The sequence below is a fragment of the Ptychodera flava genome, chromosome 17 (genome assembly GCF_041260155.1).
Source record: "Ptychodera flava strain L36383 chromosome 17, AS_Pfla_20210202, whole genome shotgun sequence".
Lineage (NCBI taxonomy): Eukaryota > Metazoa > Hemichordata > Enteropneusta > Ptychoderidae > Ptychodera > Ptychodera flava.
In genome coordinates, this window is record NC_091944.1 from 34,458,787 (window position 1) to 34,481,014 (window position 22,228).

Sequence of the window (22,228 nt, forward strand, 5' to 3'; positions counted from 1 at the left end):
TTCTTAAAAAAAGTCTAAAAACTCTACGCCCCTGGCCATGTAACGATAAATAAGTTTCTGATCGCCCTTACTGTCCTTTGATTTGAGAGTGAAAGTGTCCGCCCGAGGAAAACGCTTTGGAGCACTTTACAGCAGGAGAGTTTCTTTTTCTTTTTATTTTTCTTTTATAGATTTCTCGTTCGTGCGTGTATGTTTTCTTCAGTCACCAATTTAATTGCCCAGTGTTTGGGATGAATAAAGTATTGATTGATTGGTTGATTGATTTCTCGACCGCCCCTTATTTATACACCAAGATAGTGAGCTATACGTGTTACACGGGGCATGAATCGACTTCCCATAGAGCGGGTGTATGTTCGGATTCGAAAATGGCTTATTATGTACTTTAGACCTTAATTTAGACCTGAAGCCTAGCGAAATAGACGTATACTCATCACTTTACGTACGTCACAGTCAACAAGAACGCAATATTCTTCAACAACGGAGGGACCGTGCTTGAGTGCAGACTTTACGCGGTATCATGGCCATATGAGGTCAACTAGCCTGGTTGTTTTCAAACACAGATTAATTATTAACGTGTATATAACTGATAATATCTCACTGCGACACATAGCATAGAGGTCTGCACAAGTGTGGCCATGACATCATAGCTTCGGTATGCATGGTCAGGTTGTGATTGTCCATAGTGACGTCACCTTGTTGAGACAAGTCCCAGTTGCTGCGCAAAATTGTATATCCGCGATACAAATTGTTAGTTTGTTCAATTGTGGTTTCATGAGTTATTATTTAAACGTTTAGTGCCGAACATATTTGATTAAACATTGCGCAACCTTGAACGCGGCGAATTTTAAGACCATTATTTCGAATCGGTACGGTTACGGCAGGGATCTGAAAAGAGGGGCGGAAAATAGTCTGCCATAATCCGTTTTGAAATCATTTTACATGCCTGCCGTCGTTATTAACCATAATTCAACTATCATTGGTACGCTGGGTAAATCATTTATTTTGTCGAGTTTGGTGTTGACATGTTGACGGTAAATTATCACGAATCTAAAACATTCCTTTGTCAACAGCGTAATTGAGAGTATACCTATTCTTCGATCAAATGAAATCTATTTTACAGCATTCAAACAACTTACGTTGTTTTGTAAGACAATGCCCTACTTTTCATGATACTAATACAATTGCGTCACTTGAAAATAGCGGGGAAGATAATGATTTACCATGTTATTCTCAGTGCTGTGCCACAACGTAGAACCGAAAATTAATAATTTACCAACGGAGTGGCTTAATATCCAAACTGTTTGTCGAAGATAGCGTGGCCACACTATTTTGTCAGTAATTTCGGAGTTATTCGACGGCATGTTTCCGAACGCAGACGTCCAATTGGACATTGTTTTTCGTCTTGCGGGAAGAACTCAAGCCCTGCAAGTGACGGACCACAAGTTATACCAAGCACAGGATGTTTTAACATTTACCGTTATTTGTAAATAAATGATTTATGACCATGAAAGACAACATAGAGAAGACATTCAAAAATACCAAACAAACGAGAAGTATAGAGGAGAAAACGGAATATGCATTCGATAAAATGCGTACACTGTTAGGTCAAATTCTTTTATTTTTGTGTTGTTTATAAACCCGTGTGTTGCACTCTAACCAGGTTAATGGCGGCTCCTCATAAGATACACCACAATGTCGACAGAACGACAGCGTGTTACAAAGTCCACCAACAGACTACATAGCTGTGTTGGCGTTGATATCAATCTATGGTCAGTTACAGAGTGACACAGGTTGATGGCGATGAGTCACGTGACCTCACCTCTCTAGGTGCGCGCTGAGAACAGCTCTGACAAGCCTAGGAGCGGCGTTTAGGAATGACGTCAACCGGACACAGATAAATTCGTGTAAATTTTCAACTTCCCGTCAAAAAGTCTTGTTCTGTGCGATTTGTAGGCCAACTAGAACTTTAACAGAGCTCTCTGCGAGCCTTGGGAATCAACAGGTGTCTATTCTTCGAAAAGCGAAGTTGGAAAAATATTTTTAGTGCGCGTACTAAGAGGCGGACACCCCTGCGTGGGCAACATTCTGTGGTCCAACGTTATCTGACAACCATCGAGATTCTTCAGTTTTCCAACTAGGACATCTTAACAATTTGAAGTGAGCTGAGTCCATTTTTCCACCTTTACATCGGGAAAATCTCAGCGAAATGTTCCGAAAACTTCGGATACTTGTTTTACTACTGACGGCGTCGTCGATTAATTCACAGTACGGTAAGTCAGATTTAACGGTGTCGTCTTTGTGGAAATGCTACTTAAAAACCGCCATTTTTACACAACACAGTCCAATTTACAGGGGTCACACCCGCATCGCAATATCTGTGTATTGTTTTTCAGGGCATGTCTTATAAGGAAAGATGATTTTGATGATTATTTCTATGAATTTCTTTGCTCCGATGCAACTTTAAATTACCAAGATTAATTAGCTTTATCATCTTGTTGACGACATTCTTTTAAATTTGATGATATATGATACAATCATGTCTTTCAGTGTTTTCAAATTAAAAAACGCTATTTTTGATTAGTTGTTTACAAAAGCCAATCTCTTGATACTTTACTGCACTTTGTAGGACAAAAATTGTACTTCCGTAATGGTTCACGAGTGATATATGAATATGAATATGAATCTGCTGTATGCTTCTTGTATATTGTTTTACCGGTGGTAAAAATGGCGGACAAGACCATAGTGCGTGGATCCCTTCACAGATTGCGCCACTGTTTTGCAATTGTACAACTTGTCTCCACTAATTCTAACCATGACAGGGCCAACTAAATTGAGATCAATTGACTCAAATTGATAATAATTTGTGGATACAAATTTTCTCGGCGCAAAGGAAAATTCATGGCGTTGACATATTTCTATCACTAAGGACGACCAATAGTTGTTCTTTTGTTAATCATATAGTCTAGGCCTCGATTTGATCAGTCGCCATTTTGGAAATTGGCGCAAATTAATGCCCTTTTCTAAGTGATTTCTTGGCATCTAGAAATGGGCAATATATCTGATTTTTAATATTCCGTCGCCTACGATTCTCCCCGAAATGTGTGCTATTCTTGAAAGTTGGATGGCCAGTACCTGAAGTTCCAAAGCAGGAATTGCAATTATTAATGTTGCGCGACTACTAAATTATTTGAACGTAGTTCATTTTCAATTCTTTAATACGCAAATTTGTAACCACAAGCTTTCGCGATAGTATTCATTTCGGCTCAAAATCAACGTTTCTCGATTTTACAACCCTAAACGGTAACATTTTCATAAAAACAATAACACACGTGGAAGGTTGATTGCATGTATGTTAACTCGTGTTTAGTTTGCTCAAGTTCAAAGAAAGTTAATGACATTGAAAATGTACGTTGCGTCTTCTTCTCTGGCAATTTCTTTTTCTATGATTTGTTTTTGTCGTGTTGGTGATGAATTCTAACATAGTTAGAATATTTGTCTATTCATGTAACTATTGAGTGGGAGGCAATGAGGGGGATGATTTCATGTGACAAAAATTAGTCATTGTTTTTTATGAATATTGTATACATAATACTAGGTCTGCGTAGGAATTTTAGATATGCACAAAAAGTGTTCATGTGAGGTGTTATCCAATAATTATAAGCAGGATAGTGTCAGGTTGGTTTTCTAACACAATTAATAAACCGTATACACGTGAATTAGAAACACTTGCTGCGACGCAGGCATGCTAGCAATTCCATTACAACCATGTTGAATACAATTTTGAAAGCAACAGGCTGCTTTGGATCGGCAAACATGGTGAAGTACTAATATCTTACATGTTAAAAATCACAAAGCAAGATTCCATGCTGACCATTTTGGGGCGGTGAGTGTTGAGGTGAGGGTTCACCCACGCCACTCGCCAATGACGTCACCTGTTTTCTACACTGACAGGATTTCAACGAGAGCGATCATTCTCCATGTAATGAGGAAGTTTATTTTGTATCATATCCTCAATAATGACACATCCTTTCGGAAAGATAATCTTCCATTGTCAAAAATTATCACAAATATGACACTGCTACTTTCATCAGGTCAGTTCAATCACATGTCCAAATGATGACACACAATAGTGTCTATAGCTAGACGTATTGATCTATTATATGTACCGAGAATACATCTCACACCTTCATGATTGTCATAACGGGCTAGCGCTAAAATAAAAAAAAGTCTCTCCGTCATGACGTCGGCCATTCGACAGCCCATCTTCGGTTAGACATTCATTATTTGAAGTCCTGAACATCCACAATTACGCATGACTTTATAGTATGTTGACTTTGCTATATTTGAACTTGACAGCGCAACACAATGGCATTCGGAAGCCCACAGACTCTTTACGTCTGACTTTGGGAGTCTGTCTCTCTTGAGATGCTAGCCTGTTGATCCAGACTCTAATACCTAAACCTTTACATAGTTTTACTCTATACCTGCACCACATATTGATCTGTAAGCCCCCAGTGCCAATGTTTTTCATCTTCTATGTAGGACTCGCAAATTCCAGCGTCATTCTTGTATCTTCGAAAACTTTTAATGTCAATTCCTCCCGCCATTTTGCTAATCGGCAAATACGATTAAAAACTGTTTCCTCGGAGATAAGACGCTAATCGATTTATCAGTGACGTTTCCCGCTAATTTCGACTACATAAATTATCGTTTTTCTCCAACTGCTCACCTTGTCATGAAATAATCATGGACTTTGTCCGTTCCATTCTGAAATACCAGTTTATACAACGGTGTCTCAATCAGGTACAACCGTAATTTTACAAAATTCATGATTGAGTAACTGTGAAAATTAGCACGCACTTAAGAGACCTCACATATATAAGATGTTATGCAATATGTTTGAAATTCTCTTATAAAACAAATTGTGAAAAATATTCCCTCGTAACTTTCTATACTAAGCTGGCCATACAGGGTAGATCGTCTATTTACCCTTCTGGACCAATAGACAGCTTTGTAACGTTGATGTTTTCGATTCATATGTCAGGCTATTCATCCTGACGCTGCATGGTATTTTATATGAAAATTTACAGACACGATTTGAGGTCTAGGAACGAAGAAGTAAAACAGCAGTTAATCGATATGATAGCTCTGACCTACGATTATGATAAATCAGAACACTGTAGAAATACAATTTCATAATTCTAATTCATATTGCTTCGTGAAAAAAGGACGTTGGAACTTGAGTCATCGTAAAATATTTGAAACTCGACAATTGTTTCATTGTGTTGACCTCGGTACCAAAGAGTTACATCGTTGAGTTGTTTAATGAATAATGGAAATACAAATTAAACATTAACTATAGGTTTGGTCCAGGCTCGTTTTTGTTGACATAAGCCACTAAACCATTTCAAATATTTTATACGCCTTTATGTGTCGCGAAAACTCAATTGCGCATTGTAAATGCAGCTAGGTTTTTATGGCAATAAAATTTGGTGATTTATTGTTGACGTTTGGTTGAATTCAAAGTCAGCCATGTTTTCATGAGATAGGTAAGCATTTGGACGCTATATATGGCCGTGATGTGTCTCGGTTTTGCAATATAGAATGTTAATGGCGTGGGACGTTAGGTCATTGCGAAGTTGATCAATTTTACATTACGCAATTCACAATTGAGTATAAATATGGGCAAAAAACAGACATACATGACAGTGGTTTAGAAAATTGTTGGACAAACACACTGAATTTGTTCCTCTATACAGTTGAATCCAGTTCAAAAGTCGCCAATGCCGTGGGCAATTTATCAACTAAAGTAAATATGTACCTCTTCAGTGATACATATTTTAATTATTCAAGAATTGAGCGTTTGTGGATCACGTGACATATATTGAACTGGATAATCAGAAGTTGAATTGTGATATCGATATTGAAGTTTAAAACGTGTGAAATATAAAATGTGCATTTTCATTCTAAAGGCATTTGTAACATTCACACTATAAAACTATGATCATCGACACAAGTTTCTACAAATTCTAGAGTTCCGATTTGGGAGAGCTGTTGTGAGTGTTGGGGAAACGATTCCATATCGTTTGCAATGAAGAGGAGACGGATTGATAACAGGGACTCTTCCAGGACGAATTCAGGAACATAATGCTTGCCTGCTATTTGGCGTTGTAAGTTTTGTTTCTTTGTTTCATTTTTCATCAATTAAATATATCGTTTACTTTCAGAACAAACTGCCGACAACTTGGTTGAGTTATACCCATATGGTTCCGGGCAGAGAGACACAACGTTAGATTCAGGAGATGATTTGTCGTCGCCAGCAGGAAGGATAAACAAAGGTTTACTTTTCTACGGACGCAAACATTGGGATATCTTTGTAAGTCTCGGGTTCTTTTATTTTTTTATAATTCATTAGCTTGCATTTTTGTTACAGTGTGTGAGCTTGAAGCCCTCATATATTTTGATATAAATGAAGGGATTCCATCAAGGTACTGCTGTTTTTTGTGATGTGATGTGACGTGTGACTTGTCGTGACGTCATTTAATGCTCTGTCAGTTCAAGCGTCTGATGTATCTTTTGATGTCGATGCGTCTCGTACCGTCACCAACTGTAGATACAATACTACTATTATTGCAGCACGATATCAAGTAACCAAATAGCTATCCACCGCATGGGTTAAACTTTGTCGTCTGCACCATAACTTCAAATTTGCCACCCACATTGAGGTTTAACCGTCCTGCAATGATAGGGATACCGTGACATTGGCACTAATTAAGTCTTCATCGGATAATGCTGTCTAAGTTCTCTAACATAGAGTCTGATATTAGAAGGCTTGGATAGTGGCTGATGCCCGACATGCCGCAGTTTCACCGGATGATGTCGAATATAAATGAGAGTATCCGCTAATTTCTAAGTTATGGAGTCTGATATTAGAAAGGGTGGTTGGTGGCCGATGCCCGACATGCTGTTTTATCGATAAAATGGTCTAACTTCTAATTTAGAGTTTAATATTAGAAATAGGTTGATAGCATATACCATGCTGCTTTATCGGATAATGTCGATAATATTATCCATGTTAGAATGCTTGGGTCTTATGCTCCCGTTACTCTCTAAATCAGACATTTTCGACGAAATTATCCAATACTTGATAAAAGGCAAATGTTGCGCCTTCATGTCATTAATATCATTATCGTATTCGACAAATCTAGCCCCTCGACTGGTTGGCAATTTACATCTTCAAATCGCATAGCTTTTGACCTCGATCTGGCCGCAAAGTTCCCTTCATTCCTGACACGTCTGAAACTCTATTATAATTCATATCCAACTTTATGCGTTTTTCATTTTGAACTCCAGGTGAACACAAATGGCGTAATATCATTCGGTAATTCCGTCAACGATCACAGTTCACAGGCACCAGCCTTTCCCCTTGGGGAAGTCCAGGTAAGGAATAATTATTTTAAAGAAATGTTTTCGCGAACATTTCGTTGACATTTTGAACTGCGTTTTTTTTCAACACAACCACCAGACTTTCCAGTTTATATGGAGATTCATTAGTAGTAGTAGTAGTAGTAGTAGTAGTAGTAGGAGGAGGAGAAGGAGGAGGAGGAGAGACAGAGAGAGAGAGAGAGAGAGAGAGAGAGAGAGAGAGAGAGAGAGAGAGAGAGAGAGAGAGAGAGAGAGAGAGAGAGCCATCATCAGACCATAGACCCTAAAAACGTTTTTAGGGTCTATGATCAGACGCACGAATATTGTGCAAGACTACAAAGGTTGCACAACTCCGGCCATTCAAGTTTTCAAAAATCATCTAAAACGCCCCTATCATGGAAGTAGTTTCTGCCAGAGCATATCATTCCCACTGGAATGGACGGCATAGTACAAAAGTGGGACAGAGACCTTCAATTTATCGCATTTTGCACGATTTTCAGCCTGATCCAGATGATCAAGAATATTACATGATCGCACCGTTTTGGGCCAACGTCGACACAACTAGACGAGGAAACATCTACTACAGGCAAACCACGGAGAGAGTAATTTTGAATCAAGCTACGGAAGATGTGAGAAAATATTTCTTGACGGAAAAAGACTTTACAGCTCTTTGGTGTTACATCGCTACCTGGGAAGAAGTTAGCTTTTACGGCAGAACCGACAATAACAACAACGTTGATCACGTGAGTACGGGTCAATAATATGAAACGTGCTGAATTTCTATTGTAGGCAATCATATTCCCTCTGTCGCAACCATTCAGGGTCACATTTTAAAGGAGAATAAATATCTCGTTCGTTAAAATCTTTTCAGCCCTTTTTTAGACTTTCTCTCGATCGGAAGTAATCTAAAAATGCCACATTTGAATAGTTCAGTGTGGGTGAGAACTAAAGTACACTGCAGACCAATATTTCCGTTCAGTGATTGGCATAATTTCGGTACGGCAGAACCAGAGAGGGCTGAAGTGCCATTGAGGGCTGGCCTTCTTTTTATACTCGACTTAACGACTAACCTGTACCTTAGAAGATGGAAGTGTAATTTCAGAACCGGAAAACCTTTTAAAAGTAATTTGCGTCCAATCACATACGCTGCAATCGCCGTAGTTTTCGATTAAGTGACAATTACCAATTCGAGCTCAAAACAGACAAAGTTGCTGTGTACGTACTCATTTCTGTTACCGATAAACGGGAATAGAATCCAGAAAGTAAAGTGTACTAGGGAATGTTGCCTTTACAGATTTAAATTGTAAATAAGCCCTGTTATAGATATTTTACAAGACAAATGACTTCATGTTTTCCCATTTTTTAAACAGAGAAACACATTCCAAGCTGTCATTACCACTGACGAGAGGAAGACATTCATCATCATAAGTTACAGACGTGTTGAATGGACTGCTGGTACAGAGAGTGGTGGCAGCCCCTACACTGGTTTAGGTGGTACCGCAGCACAGGTGATTGATTAATTGATTGATTGGTTTGGCGGGATGTTTATTTCCGTTTTGTGGTTTAGTTTGTTCCCTGACTGAATATACTCAATTTTGTCCATATATTCATTCAAATGTAAGGACGACTTCATATGAAAATATATTTTCATAAAGGTTTACACCATCTTGGATAGCAGGAAACACGTTTACCATTCATCAATTGCTTATTATATAATATTTGTGAGTGTAGGAATACCAAACCTAAAAACCAAAGAAAAAGTATCAGGCAATGAGCACGTTGACAGAGTTATCAATAAATTATCATTCTGTTTTGAATTTAGGTTGGTTTCAATGCTGGTGACGGTCTCAGGTACCATACATATGGTGGATCACGTACAAGTGACGTCATTCATCTCCCATACACAAGTAACGTAGAAGTGCCGGGTAGATTCGCTTATCGTATAGATGGATACAACATGGAAAGCGGTGGATGTTCAGGAAGCGGTAAGTAGGCGGTCTTTGTACATTTCATAAAGAACTTTTACGGCGGCTAAGTAATTTGGCATTGAGAGCAATTTAGTCTGCAGAATGGAGGTACTAAACGTATGCACGTATAATAGAACTGATGAATCCTAAAAATCCTTATATATATATATATATATATATATATATATATATATATATATATATATATATATATATATATATATATATATATATATATATATATATATGCACTGTGTCGTTTAGTTATACATTCTATCGGATTCGTACTCACACACTTTTACCCTTAACAGGTCGTTTATCATTTTTCCCGCGATGGGGTAACCTTCTTGGAGGTGATGATTTGCTCGTTGGTGGTTCGTGCTGGGACAGAAACAGAAAGTATTACGTCAGGGTAGGAATCCAGGAATTTAACTGTACCTATGGCAACGTCATGGAGCTCCACTGTACCACTCCACCATTCTATGAGATCGGTGACGTCAGAGTTGATCTGTCATTCGACGGCGGTCAAACGTACCCTTACAATGGACGATGGATCATCGGTAAATCATTGAACATTGTTTATTGCATTCGATGCAAACATTAGTGTCTTGCCATGTACGTGTTGCATTAGCTGCAATAATTGTAGCCCACGGGCCGGGCAGGCGCTAAACAGCCAACACGACAGAAAAAGCCGGCACACGGCCCGTGGGGCGGCTACAATTATTGCAGCAATTTTGCATCACCATTGACAACATCAAAAAGCAACAGTGTACCGGGGTCAATCGCTTATAACAAATATGTTTTGATCGATACGTGGAAACAAAAATTCCAACAAGAACCACGTTTTCTTTGTTTACCTAGAAGGAAAACTTAGCAGTGCTAAAGATCTTACAACTGCTAAAGTTAGATACGAGTCCTTTCAGTTTCCTGCAGCATAAACTCTGAGGTATCCTTTGCTAGGTCGTACGGCTGTGACTCAAAAATCAAGTTATGTTGATTTCTGTTCAATCACATCCAATTTTTCAGAGCCACCGCTTCTTGGCAAAACTAAACCAAAGGTCAATCGTATTGATCCGTACCTGGATAAATGGAACCGAGCTGGACACGATTTGACGGTCACTTGGGATCAGAATGAATTTGCAGAACCTCACGTAAACATTGACATCATGGTATATCGAGAAGATTTGAATTACCCTGTGTGGGAAATACTGGACAATGCCCTAACGAGAGAGGAAAACGATGGCCGTGCAACGTTCAGATCAGAGGCTGTATACGGAGCCAATCACAATTTCGCCATTGGTGGTGTTCGGATCAGACCATACGGAGACACGTAAGTAGCTTGAGACAGAGACAGAGAGAGACGCAGAGAGTGAGAGACAAATATAGACAGAACGAAAGAAACTGAAAGACAGACAGACAGACAGACAGACAGACAGAGAAATAATCAGGCAGTCAGACAGCGGGAAAGTTACAGAGAGAGAGAGACAAAAAGAGTCAGCAACAACAGAGAGAAGTATTTAGACAGAAACAGAGCTGACAGGAACAGATGGCGGTACTGGTATTTAGTGGGAAAGACAAGATTAGAGCACCACACACGGCAGAAGTGAGAAAGACAATATTAGAGCGCCACGAATGGCAGAAAATGCATTCTTTGTCAGACAAAAGCTCATAGAGTATCGTACGAACCAAAACACACCAAGTATAGATGAGATGTGACATTATAATTTGTCTGAATCCATTCAGTACAAAGTGGAGATATCGGACATAGTACTAATACAATCATGCGATTGTTGTCGTAGTTGGAACAACGTTCTAATAGAATTGCCCTAGCTAAACACAATTCCCTATTCGACAAACAAATGACGAAAAAATATTCTCTCATCGCTATCAGTTCATGGCAATACGATTTTCAGATCAACTTATGTACCATATGTATACGATTTTACTTGTCATTAACTTGCTTATTTACCCTGTTTCAGAATGGGTCGCGCCATCTGGAGTGACGTTCACACACTTGGCTACGCCATGGAGGAGGAATTCCAGTTAGACCCTCGCAGCTACGCAACAGAGCACTGCTTAAATTTCTACGATGCCCAATTGCCAAACATCAACTTCCGTCGGGACTTGTACTACTGCCCATGTAACCTGACAATGGCTATGGCCGATTTTGGGCGATTTGAGCCTGATCCAGACTGCAACATGGAGAGACAAGACACCAAATGCACTTTCCACAGAGGAGCAAGACATTGTGTCAATAGTGTCTATCCTAAGTAAGTTCTCTCACCAGTTTTTTTAAGGACCACAATCGCCAAAAGAGTCGATACATTAACAAATTTAGCTTTATTGCCTCAGCCACTCGATTTAGTAGAATTTGATATACTGCCAGACTTTGATCACAGGGTACACTGGCTTGTTGTTTATTTGTGTTTGTTTGTTTGTGTGTGTTTGTGTTTGTTTATTTGTTATTTTTAATAAAATAACAGCGAAAAGCTGTTTTGTTAATATTTGTCATAAAGAGCAGTTTATTTGTTTATTTGTTTGTTTATTTATTATTTATTTGTTTGTTTGTTGTTGATACGTATTTCCGATGGTTAGGGTTAGGGTTAGGGTTAGGGTTAAGTTAGGGTTAGGGTTAGGGTTAGGGTTAGGCTTAAGTTAGGGTTAGGGTTAGGCTTAGGCTTATTCACTCCCTCTATATATTGAGACAAGGGGAGCAAGTGGGATTCCAACATCTGTATTTTCAAGTCAAGAAAAAAACACAACAAATAAATGCCGGACAATTAAAATATTGGGTTTGTGGCAGCATCATGTCCTGTTCTTACCACACCTATCCTTTAATTCGATGGAAAGGGCAAAAATCGGCTATATTTAGCATCTTTCTCCTTTGATTCGTACAGTTTGTACGGCAAAACGTAAGTGTCACACTTTGGCGGGTTAGTACGTCAGAGAAATTCAAATCTGACCAATCAGGCAGCTTGTTAGACTCACAGCAGTATACGCGAACGCCAGTTCTCAAGCGACTATACCACAGCAAGATGCAGTCGTGCCTGTGACTAATACGTGTTCGCAGATATCGAGAATGCAACAAAAAAGTCGTTGATTCACTGTTCATGACAACGGATCATACTTTAACCATTAAAAGATGTAAAAACAATGGGAAACTCGAGTTCCCTTGACAGCAACGTAAGGAAAATGACACGTTTTTCCAGTACTTTCTTGATTCTTTGACCCTGCTCACCCCGTCGCCTAAATAGAATAGTCTCACACACGTCTGCCATGGTTTATTTTCATTGACGGCCACGATGTCTGTTTTCATGTGAACATGCAGTTGCTTTTGTTTGAAGCAATTATCCTTTCATTTGTGAAGCTTTTTTTCCTGGTGACTATTACAATCACTGCTATGTTGTTGTTTTCACAAGATGTATACGGTTTGATACAGGAATATTGAGTTGCCTTTCCGTGTAGGCAATATGCATGCCATGCCAGTTCACATACACTCAGATCAGCAGCATACATGTACATGACGTCTTTGTTTCAAGTTTGAGGTTTTTTCCGACGCTGAAATTTTACCAAAATGTCACTTCTGTATTCAGAGATTGTGTAATCAATACCTTTGGATAAAGTTGATTTGGAAAGCGATAGACACATCCAGAGGAGTTGAAAAAAATCGTGCATAAAATTAGCATAAGTTAAGCGACCGTGGCAGAAAAAAATGGGATGCTCGAGCCCCTCCCATAGTTTTTACCACCGTTCAGTGTTGTCGAACCGGGGACTTATAGTATACTCGGACGAGTACAGTATTGTTCGTAGTTGGAAGGTTACTGCCTGTAGTTTACTTTCGACAGCTAGAAAACTATTAGAATTGAACCAATACCAAGAACAACTTTTCCAGCCGCGGAAATTCAACCGTGGCGTGGCGACGGTCTCTCTGTATTTGTTTACTTCCGGGTTTACGCTCATGTTTTTTTTCCAGTATATCTCACGAACTGATTGGAAATGAGTGCGTTTCGCATAGATGTATAGTTGAAGTACTCAAGTGGAACCTTCTTCCCATAAGACCAAAGTGAATGTTGCGGCATACAAAGTTGTCGACGATTCGTAAAGGGAAAATGAACATGGCAAAATGCGCCAAAGTAAAATCATCCTGGTTCGAGCCCCACAACGGTAACGTCTCCAGTTCGAGCCAAGGCACATGAGGCAGGGCTAACAAGCTATCTGATTGGTCAGATTTGAATTTCACTGACGTACTAACCCGCCAAAGTGTGACACTTACGTTTTGCCGTACAAACTGTACGAATCAAAGGAGAAAGATGCTAAATATCGCCGATTTTTGCCCTTTCCATCGAATTAAAGGATAGGTGTGGTAAGTACAGGACATGATGCTGCCACAAACCCAATATTTCAATTGTCCGGCATTTATTTGGTGTGTTTTTCTTGACTTGAAAATACAGATGTTGGAATCCCACTTGCTCCCCTTGTCTCAATATATAGAGGGAGTGAATAAGCCTAAGCCTAACCCTAACCCTAACTTAAGCCTAACCCTAACCCTAACCCTAACCCTAACCCTAACTTAACCCTAACCCTAACCCTAACCCTAACCATCGGAAATACGTATCAACAAACAAACAAACAAACAAATAAAAAATAAACAAACAAATAAACTGCTCTTTATTGACAAATATTAACAAAACAGCTTTTCGCTGTTATTTTATTAAAAATAACAAATAAACAAACACAAACACAAACAAACAAACAAACACAAATAAACAACAAGCCAGTGTACCCTGTGCTTTGATGAGGATAGTAGAGACATCCATGATAAAAACACTGGCATATATCTACCAAAGAGGGACAAGCGCCCTTGGTCGTAGAGCTTACAGTTAGCATCAACATTATGTTCGAAAATATCTTTCAATCGATGTGAATAACAGTAATTGCTGTGAAATTGTAAGTTTCAAATATGCAAGGAGACTAGTATAATATGATTTTTTATTTTCCTCTCAGTTCCCGTGGTTCAGGTACGCAGTGCTGTTATGATTGGGAAGAACATCTGATCTACGCAGGAGATGATCCAAGCGGAGGATTTTCATCTGAAGCGCACGTGTGGGGCTCAAGACCGTACAACCAGGCTGGTCGTGTGCCTGTCCTATCCTACTACATGACTGACTGGTTGTTATACTATGACTGCTGCATCTGGTCCGAGAACTGTGGCTACTATCAGAGAGTGCGACCAACTGCTGATTGCTGGGAATATGAGGTGCCAAGACCAGGTAATATTTTGAAACTATCGTATTGTACCAATGCTAGGCACAATTCCTTTAACTCTCGATTCATACTAATTCCACTAACAAGGCATCCAAATAAAGCATTGCCATTTGGTGTTGATGAAGTGAATATTTTAGAACCCTCAGTGAACTTTATTAGAATTATTGCGTTCGCGATGGAATTTTTGCAACGTGGGCCGTTGCTGAACCCTATGCTATTCAAAGAACAGTAGGTTATACATAGAGCGACATAGATTTGTCAAGTAACGATCTCTGACGTTCATTTTCTCAGCGGTTGTCTACGGGGATCCCCATTTCATCACCTTTGACGGCGTTGAGTATTCCTTCAACGGAAAGGGAGAATACATCCTTCTTAAACACAATGGTTTCCCAACGTTTGAAATTCAAGGTCGATTCGAACAGCTCCTGGATGCCTATGGTGAGTTTGAAAAGTTAATGCAAGCGATTTTTTTGCAGTCTACTGCATCTATATTGCCTGGACATTATGAGTGTAAATGCCCTTCCATACTGACTGACTCTCCTAGTTCATATCGGATGAATCTCATGAAGGATAAAGTGTTTTGCTGGTATTTTGGTTTCTCTCTCTTGGCATTTGTATCGTTTTTACAGATTTTGAAGCAATGTTCACTGATTTCATGCTCCGTTACGTATTGCTTTAAAGTTTGTGAATCACCACAAGTGTGCGTTTATCGCGAAAAAAGTAAAACAGACGGGTATGATTACTTATGGAACTTCAATAGCAACTAACGTTAATATCTGTGTTTTCCACAGGCGATTACCAGAAGGCTACTCACCTGACTGCCGTTGTATTGAAGGAGGGTGGGTCAGACACGGTCCAAATTACCATCAGCGAAAGAAGAAATCTTGAAGTGGCAGTGAATTCACGACTCATTGACTTTGATGACACCATCACTAGACTTGACTTTGAAGGTAAGACCGAGAAACAAAAATACAATACCCAGTATAGAGTTGGAAATTTCAATAAATTCTCGATGCGATTCGAACTCACAATGTACTGTATCTAGTCACTTATACTGAGGAAATAACAGACAAACCCGCTCGGCTGAATCCCCATCCTTTTTAAAGAGTGATTCAATAACCGAGCTAAGCTGTTTCAATTTTTCTGACTGCGACCCCTCGACGCGCTGGAGAGTTCATGTAGCACTCGCACACACTTACTAGCTAACATACATCGCACGTAAAATTTATTAATGCAATGGATACATCCCTAAACTGGGCGAAAAATACTTCACTTCTCATAAGGTGAGAGTGCCGACATATGCATGTTCCATACCCAAAGTTTTCGTATGTATTTCCATATGTTTCTATTCGTATGACATCTGTTGAAAACCAAGCTGTTCACAAATCTTTGATCTTTCAAGGAAAGTTTAGAATATTTTTCCTTGAAAGTTGATAACCCGAGATAACTTTGTCTGTCGTTTCGGATGAAGACTTTGTATAAATTACAATTTTAACCGGTCTGCATTTTCGAAAACAAAACTACGTGCATGTTCGTTGCAAAAATGCATAGACCTATTTTCTAATAGGGAGTTGGTGACTGGGCTGTAAACGTGAAGTTTGTCTGTTCTGCACCAGATATGCTCAGAGCACCATCGCTAAGTAAGCTCAGCCTATTTTAATGTAAATATGACACATCACTTTCGTATCGAACCGTGCCATGGAGAAGTGAACGGAATTTGCTACCTGTATTAAAAAAGCCTTATGCAAAAAAGTATTCCATACCTGTTATGGGTGGAACAGGGTATTCGGAGATGTTGAAATTGTCCTTTGAAAACGACTTTGTTTCATAGCTTAACAGTTCCCGGCACAGGCGTGGTGTTTTCTGGGTAGTTTCTATAAGTGTAGTTTATTCTACGTTTCGACGTTCTCTTCCGTAGCCTACGGAAGAGAACGTCGAAACTTAGAACTACACTTATAGAAACTACCCAGAAAACATTACGCCTGTGATTCCCGGCCTTATATTTATTTTTGTTAGTGTAAAACGTTTATCATTTAATCTCAATATTGTTTTATTTTTTATTTTTCAGAGATTTCTGTGTACACACCAGATCGTCGTGATGACGTCAATCCATTACATCCGATCAATCCCAATATTTCCACAGTCTATGTTCGTACCTACATCTCTGGAATGGCAATCAAGTGTATGGCTCACGATGGAAAATACATGTCATGTATCGTGTCCATTCAACGAACTATGAGAGTAAGTACTCACAGCATTCTCGCCATAAGGACATCATGGAATGGAGACCCACGTGGTCTGTTTGTCGCAATCTTGATAGCTGCATCATCAATCTGACGTATTAATATTACAAAGTGATATTTAATGTGTTTTGAATTTAAAGTATGTGCTCGTCCGATCGAGTGAGGGCGTCAAACTTTACGACGCTTTCTTCAGAACGATATTTCGTTATTTTGATCACCGAACTATATCGTTCTGTAGGGTCTGAACTACCCAACAATGGTTGGACTTCTTGGTAACTGGAATGAAGACAGAAGTGATGACTTGGTTGCTAAGGATGGTACGGTTGTCGATGCCAATTCCGACGACAGGGAAATCTACGACAACTTTGGTCAGAAATGTAGGTCAATTTTCTCGTCCATGATCCGAACACCGTTTTCGTATTTTGACAACGAAGGCGATAGCATAGAGTGTCTAGGTTTTGAGAGAGAACTTCACAGGATATAAATGGTCTTATCTGTCGATAACAGCCTTAGGGATACATAGCATGCTTTGGTAACTGAAATAATTTCTTTAATAATCTTTCGCTCGATGATGTCTCTAACATTCTGAAAATAGGCATCGGTTTCTATAGGTCTACGCGTCACTATTATAACTTAAGCCAACAACCTATTTCAATAATTAATCGGTTCTTTTTGTGTTATTTTTCATCCAGGGAACATCGAAGCATCCATGTTTCACTATCCGTCGGGTCGATCTCATGGTGATTACCACGATCATGATTTCGTACCCCTCTTTGAATCCCCATCTGTGTCTGATCACCCACCAGAGATCGGTCAGCAACTCGACCTTGTTTGCGATGGTACGTTTCGTTTGATTATTGTACATCATCTATATTGATCACTCGGTGACAACAGTGAGCTATGCCTCCCTGTACACTTAGCATATGCGCATTGGAGTGCGCTTCTACAACCGGAACAGCTGCCGTGTTATAACGACCGAGAACGTTACAAATGCTCAAAAATAGAAAAAGCTGTTCGTTTTCCACAAAGAAGCTGAGCACGTTCAGAAGTCCAGCCCATAAAAACAAAATCTACTTTCATCCCACTTTCAAAGTCTACTTTCATCCCACTGGGAGAATCACACGTTTATCAATTGTTCACTTGTCCATTCAGTCGAGTTCAGCATCTTTCTTTCATTTTATTGGGAAATCCAAGTGTTTAACTGCGTTCTCGTGGCAAACCAGTCTATTATTGCATATTGGCTATGTGATCGGTACTAACATCGATCATTTTTGTTCTCAAAATCAAAGGCTTGGCGACTTGTGAGTTTGATGTTCTGGTCAGTGGCAGTCTGGCTTACGGAACAGCTAGCAGAGCAGCTTATGAAATGTATTGGAACTACGCTAACGACACTGCTAAAGGTAAGTCTGCTTAAAGCAGTCATCGACTGACATTGCGACTTGTGTGAATTGAGCGGACCAATTGCGTAAATGAGGGAAATGATAATGTATGTTTGGAATTCACATCTCCAAAAAGCATGTTCAATTTATAAAATGATAGTAAATTGTTCCATTTTAATCGAAATAGTTTAAGATAAGTTTGAGTTCACGGTGGCGAAGAGGTAACCCTTGATAATTTTCTCAACCCTTCCACTCGCTGACGTCAGATATCTCTGTCTTCTTCGGCAGAAACCGTCTGTGAATATCTACGCACACCCATCAACGGTACCAAGGAGTTCATTTGGCCCTATATTTCACACAACATGGTCGATTCTAAAGTGCACTTCGAATGCGACCCTGGCTTCACATTGGTAAGCAACTACGTCAGACGTTGCGAAGAGAAGATCGAAGAAGGAAGATTGATTGGTCGTTGGACTGGTATCGAAGAACACAACGACTGTGTTGGCAAGTACTTCTAAACAGTTTGACCCCCCTCCTCCGGCCACTCGGTTTGTTTTTGCCTTCAGATGGTCAATATAAAAAAAAACATTTCTGTCCAACAAAAATCATATCTTAAGGTGCCAACAGCAGCAACTATTGACAATATATTTAACTTAGTCTATTTTGCTTTTAATGTCGCAGTTCCTTGTTTTACTGTCAAGCGCGACTCTGTATACAGCTTATCAACTCGGTCTGTATATACATGTATAGACCGCATAGTTACTGCTGACAAGTGAATTCTGGTCCGGACTAGAATTCTGATGTAAACAAATACAGTGCATTTTGTACATAAAAGACTCTATGCTGACCATTAGGATGCGTTTCAACATGCTTTAGGGAGTAGAAGAACTTGCTTTTGATACACAAAACAAAAAGTACTGCAAAAAATGATCAAAAGTTACGGACACAGCAAGTGAAACAACAACGATCACTATACTTTTTCCTATACTGTCACTTTAAGACAACCCTGATAGGCTTAGAACACTGTGGAGATGACAATACTGAACAGATCACTTCTCGAAAGAAAAATTCATCTCCAATGCTTGTAACGATGAAACTTAAATCAAGCTTTCATCAGGATGATCTAATTACTTTAAAGACAGACAGACAGACAGACAGACAGACAGGCAGGCAGGCAGGCAGACAGACAGACAGGCAGGCAGACAGGCTGGCAGAGAAAAAAACACATTTACTGACGCTTCAATGTAAAGATCATAATATTACGCCAGGTCGCATATAAGTAAACGATCACGTGTTATTTACAGATTTTGGATGTCCACCACTGAACCAGTTATACCACGGAGGTTACAAATGGGATTATTCTCAAACTGTTTATGCCATCTGTGATCCACCATATCTTTTGTATGGACCCAATCACAGGACATGTCAGAATGGTGTATGGACTGGCAGCAGAAACGAATGCTACCGTAAGTCTTCGTTGCCACACTTGTAGATATCATTCTAAACGGAAGAGGGACTTTTAACCTTCGATCGCTTTTGATATTTTGTTCTGTTTTCTGTTGGATAGAAAATTTAAATGTAGGAAATATTAGAAAGCCAGAGTATGGGTAAGGTTCGTGATGAATGTATAAGATAGGACCTGTATTTGTGAGTATCTTGAAAGACTCTTTCTGAAGACATAATGCCAACAATTACACTGCTATCAGAAATTTTAAGTCAAGAAAAATGAAGGAAAACAAACTATTATTAGGATTTTATTTCTTTGACATCTTTTAGCAGTGAGTTGTTACAAATATACTTATATCGCATAATAAAAACAAATCCACTGTGCTCTTTTCCAGTTGGTCTTCCCACTGCCGGTGCCATAGGTCTCGGAGTGGGTCTGGCTGTTGTAGCAATCATCGTAATATGCATCATAATTTTTGTCCTTTGGCGTCGTAAGCAAAAGAATGAAAAGGGGGGTCGCCACGAGGAAATGTAAGTGATTATTACAGTAACTTCCTTTTGTAATTGAAAAGTTACATTTCAAAAGTGTTCACTCTTTCGTCTGAAAACGGCAAAATGTCTGGATCATAGCAACAGCATCATATGCCTTGTCTGAAAAATATACTGGCGTAATTTGTATGGTTTCAATAATGTGTCAAGTGTTTGCTACTTTTCAATGGCGTAACAAGTTCGAAGACATTGCTATTTTCATTAGACTTCCAAAAGAGAGTGATTATGACAATAATGAGAACATTAATAGTGTTAAAGTTTGGTCGCCTGATGGCGTAGCCCTCCTCCCCGAGAAAATGGTTTGCAACCGCTTGAACCTATCAGTTCATAGGACAGTGCTCCTGATAAGAATAGTCACCATTAGTTCTTATTCATGCACTATTTACAAATATTTTGAATTTAAACGGATTACACAGGTTAATATACTATCCTTACCTTATCGTGTCAAATCTGCATCATTTGAGTAGTTTTATTGTCCGATAACTAAAATTATGCATGCCAAATTAACAAAACCGAATCGAATGCACTTTTTTCTACCTGCAGTCCAACTCATGAGATTGAGAAACAGCCTCCACCGGATGACGTCTACGAAGACGAAGACGACGAAGACACACAGACACGCCGAGAAACAACAGCTTAGGGATTCAATTTTGTCTTCTCTATCGATGCATGTGTTATATTACCATGGCAGCAAATTGAACCAAATAGTTTTCCGCCATCAAAAGAAGCTTTGTTTTGCTTTTCTATTGAAAGAGAGTTTTGGATACACATATCTCTTGCCCTGACTCAAGTCAACAAGCCATGGACAGTGATTCATAGCGTCATCTCTCTGATAACCAAATTCCTGGGAAGGGAAAGGAATTTTTGACAGAGACACTATTGTTTAATAGCTTCCAGTTATTTCCTGTTTGTTCCCAACGCCAAAATTGTAATGTAACGACTTCCGTACCTGCCAGTAGCGCTTGTTTAGATTATTTTATAGCAGGTAGTTTGTATTGGTGGTTGGTTAATTCTGTTCTGTTTCTGTCAATATCACGTTTTTATACTTCCATTGTTCAAACTAGAAAAAATTGCCAATGATAAAACTTGTATGTAGAGTTGACCAAAAAATTGCGCACCAGATGACAAAATGACATTTTGATTTCGTTGAGTCGCAGCCAGTGTATGTAAGAATTTGGCCAATTTTATAGACAAGCATCACTAAGCATACCCGCATCTACAGGACTTAACCAGAATGCCAAATCCTATATCGCCAGTCTTTACTTTTCATTTGAAATATAAGTTTAAATTAAATCATTTCCATTTAAAGTGACTCAGAGTTCATGATATACTGTCTATATTGAATCATGTGCTCTAAAATAAATTACGATAGAGAAAAAAAAACCAACAAAAACGGCAACAATCAATTATTTTTTGAATGTTTCAGTATGAGTCTTATTAAAAAATTCACAATTTTTTTCCAGCAGCTTTGTTTCAGTAGATATATATAGTCATAGTATTTTTCATAGAAATGTTTACAAGTTTATATAAAGTAATCACTCCTTGATGATCATTTTAAATCGACGAACTACTACAGTGATTCGTCTTAACTTGCGCCCTCAACGTCAAGGGAATTGCCAAACGTAAGTACGTGAATCATAGAAATCCCACAGTAAAGATTGTACATGTTTTTATTTTATTTGGTTTTGAGTAAATACGGAGACGGCTCTTTCTAGGCCTAAAAGTCTGAATTTCATGCATTTTAGTGTAGGTTATTCTACCGACATTTTTTCTTTATTGTACCATTGGGGTCATATGTAGTATTGTAGCCATTTTAATATTATGTTTGACAAGAAAAGTGTGATTCAAATTTTTGTAATCAATAAAATTTAAAATAAAACTTGATAAAAATAAAATTGTCGATCGCTTCTATATGTATGTGTGTATGTATGTATGTATGTATGTATGTATGTAT

At 38.9% G+C, this 22,228-nt stretch overlaps 1 protein-coding gene across 1 annotated transcript; it reads left to right on the forward strand.

Moving 5' to 3' along the window:
- Positions 1 to 1,825: 1,825 nt before the first annotated feature.
- Positions 1,826 to 22,169, forward strand: LOC139116140 (sushi domain-containing protein 2-like). The gene is made up of 20 exons (XM_070678682.1): positions 1,826 to 2,270; positions 6,228 to 6,376; positions 7,354 to 7,440; positions 7,926 to 8,168; positions 8,796 to 8,933; positions 9,248 to 9,410; positions 9,704 to 9,952; positions 10,419 to 10,722; positions 11,372 to 11,662; positions 14,397 to 14,662; positions 14,949 to 15,095; positions 15,449 to 15,607; positions 16,726 to 16,898; positions 17,139 to 17,277; positions 17,593 to 17,739; positions 18,190 to 18,300; positions 18,568 to 18,783; positions 19,584 to 19,745; positions 20,121 to 20,256; positions 20,818 to 22,169. The coding sequence occupies exons 1-20, from the start codon at positions 2,207 to 2,209 to the stop codon at positions 20,912 to 20,914; spliced, it is 3,441 nt and encodes a 1,146-aa protein (XP_070534783.1). The 5' UTR covers positions 1,826 to 2,206; the 3' UTR covers positions 20,915 to 22,169.
- Positions 22,170 to 22,228: the final 59 nt, after the last annotated feature.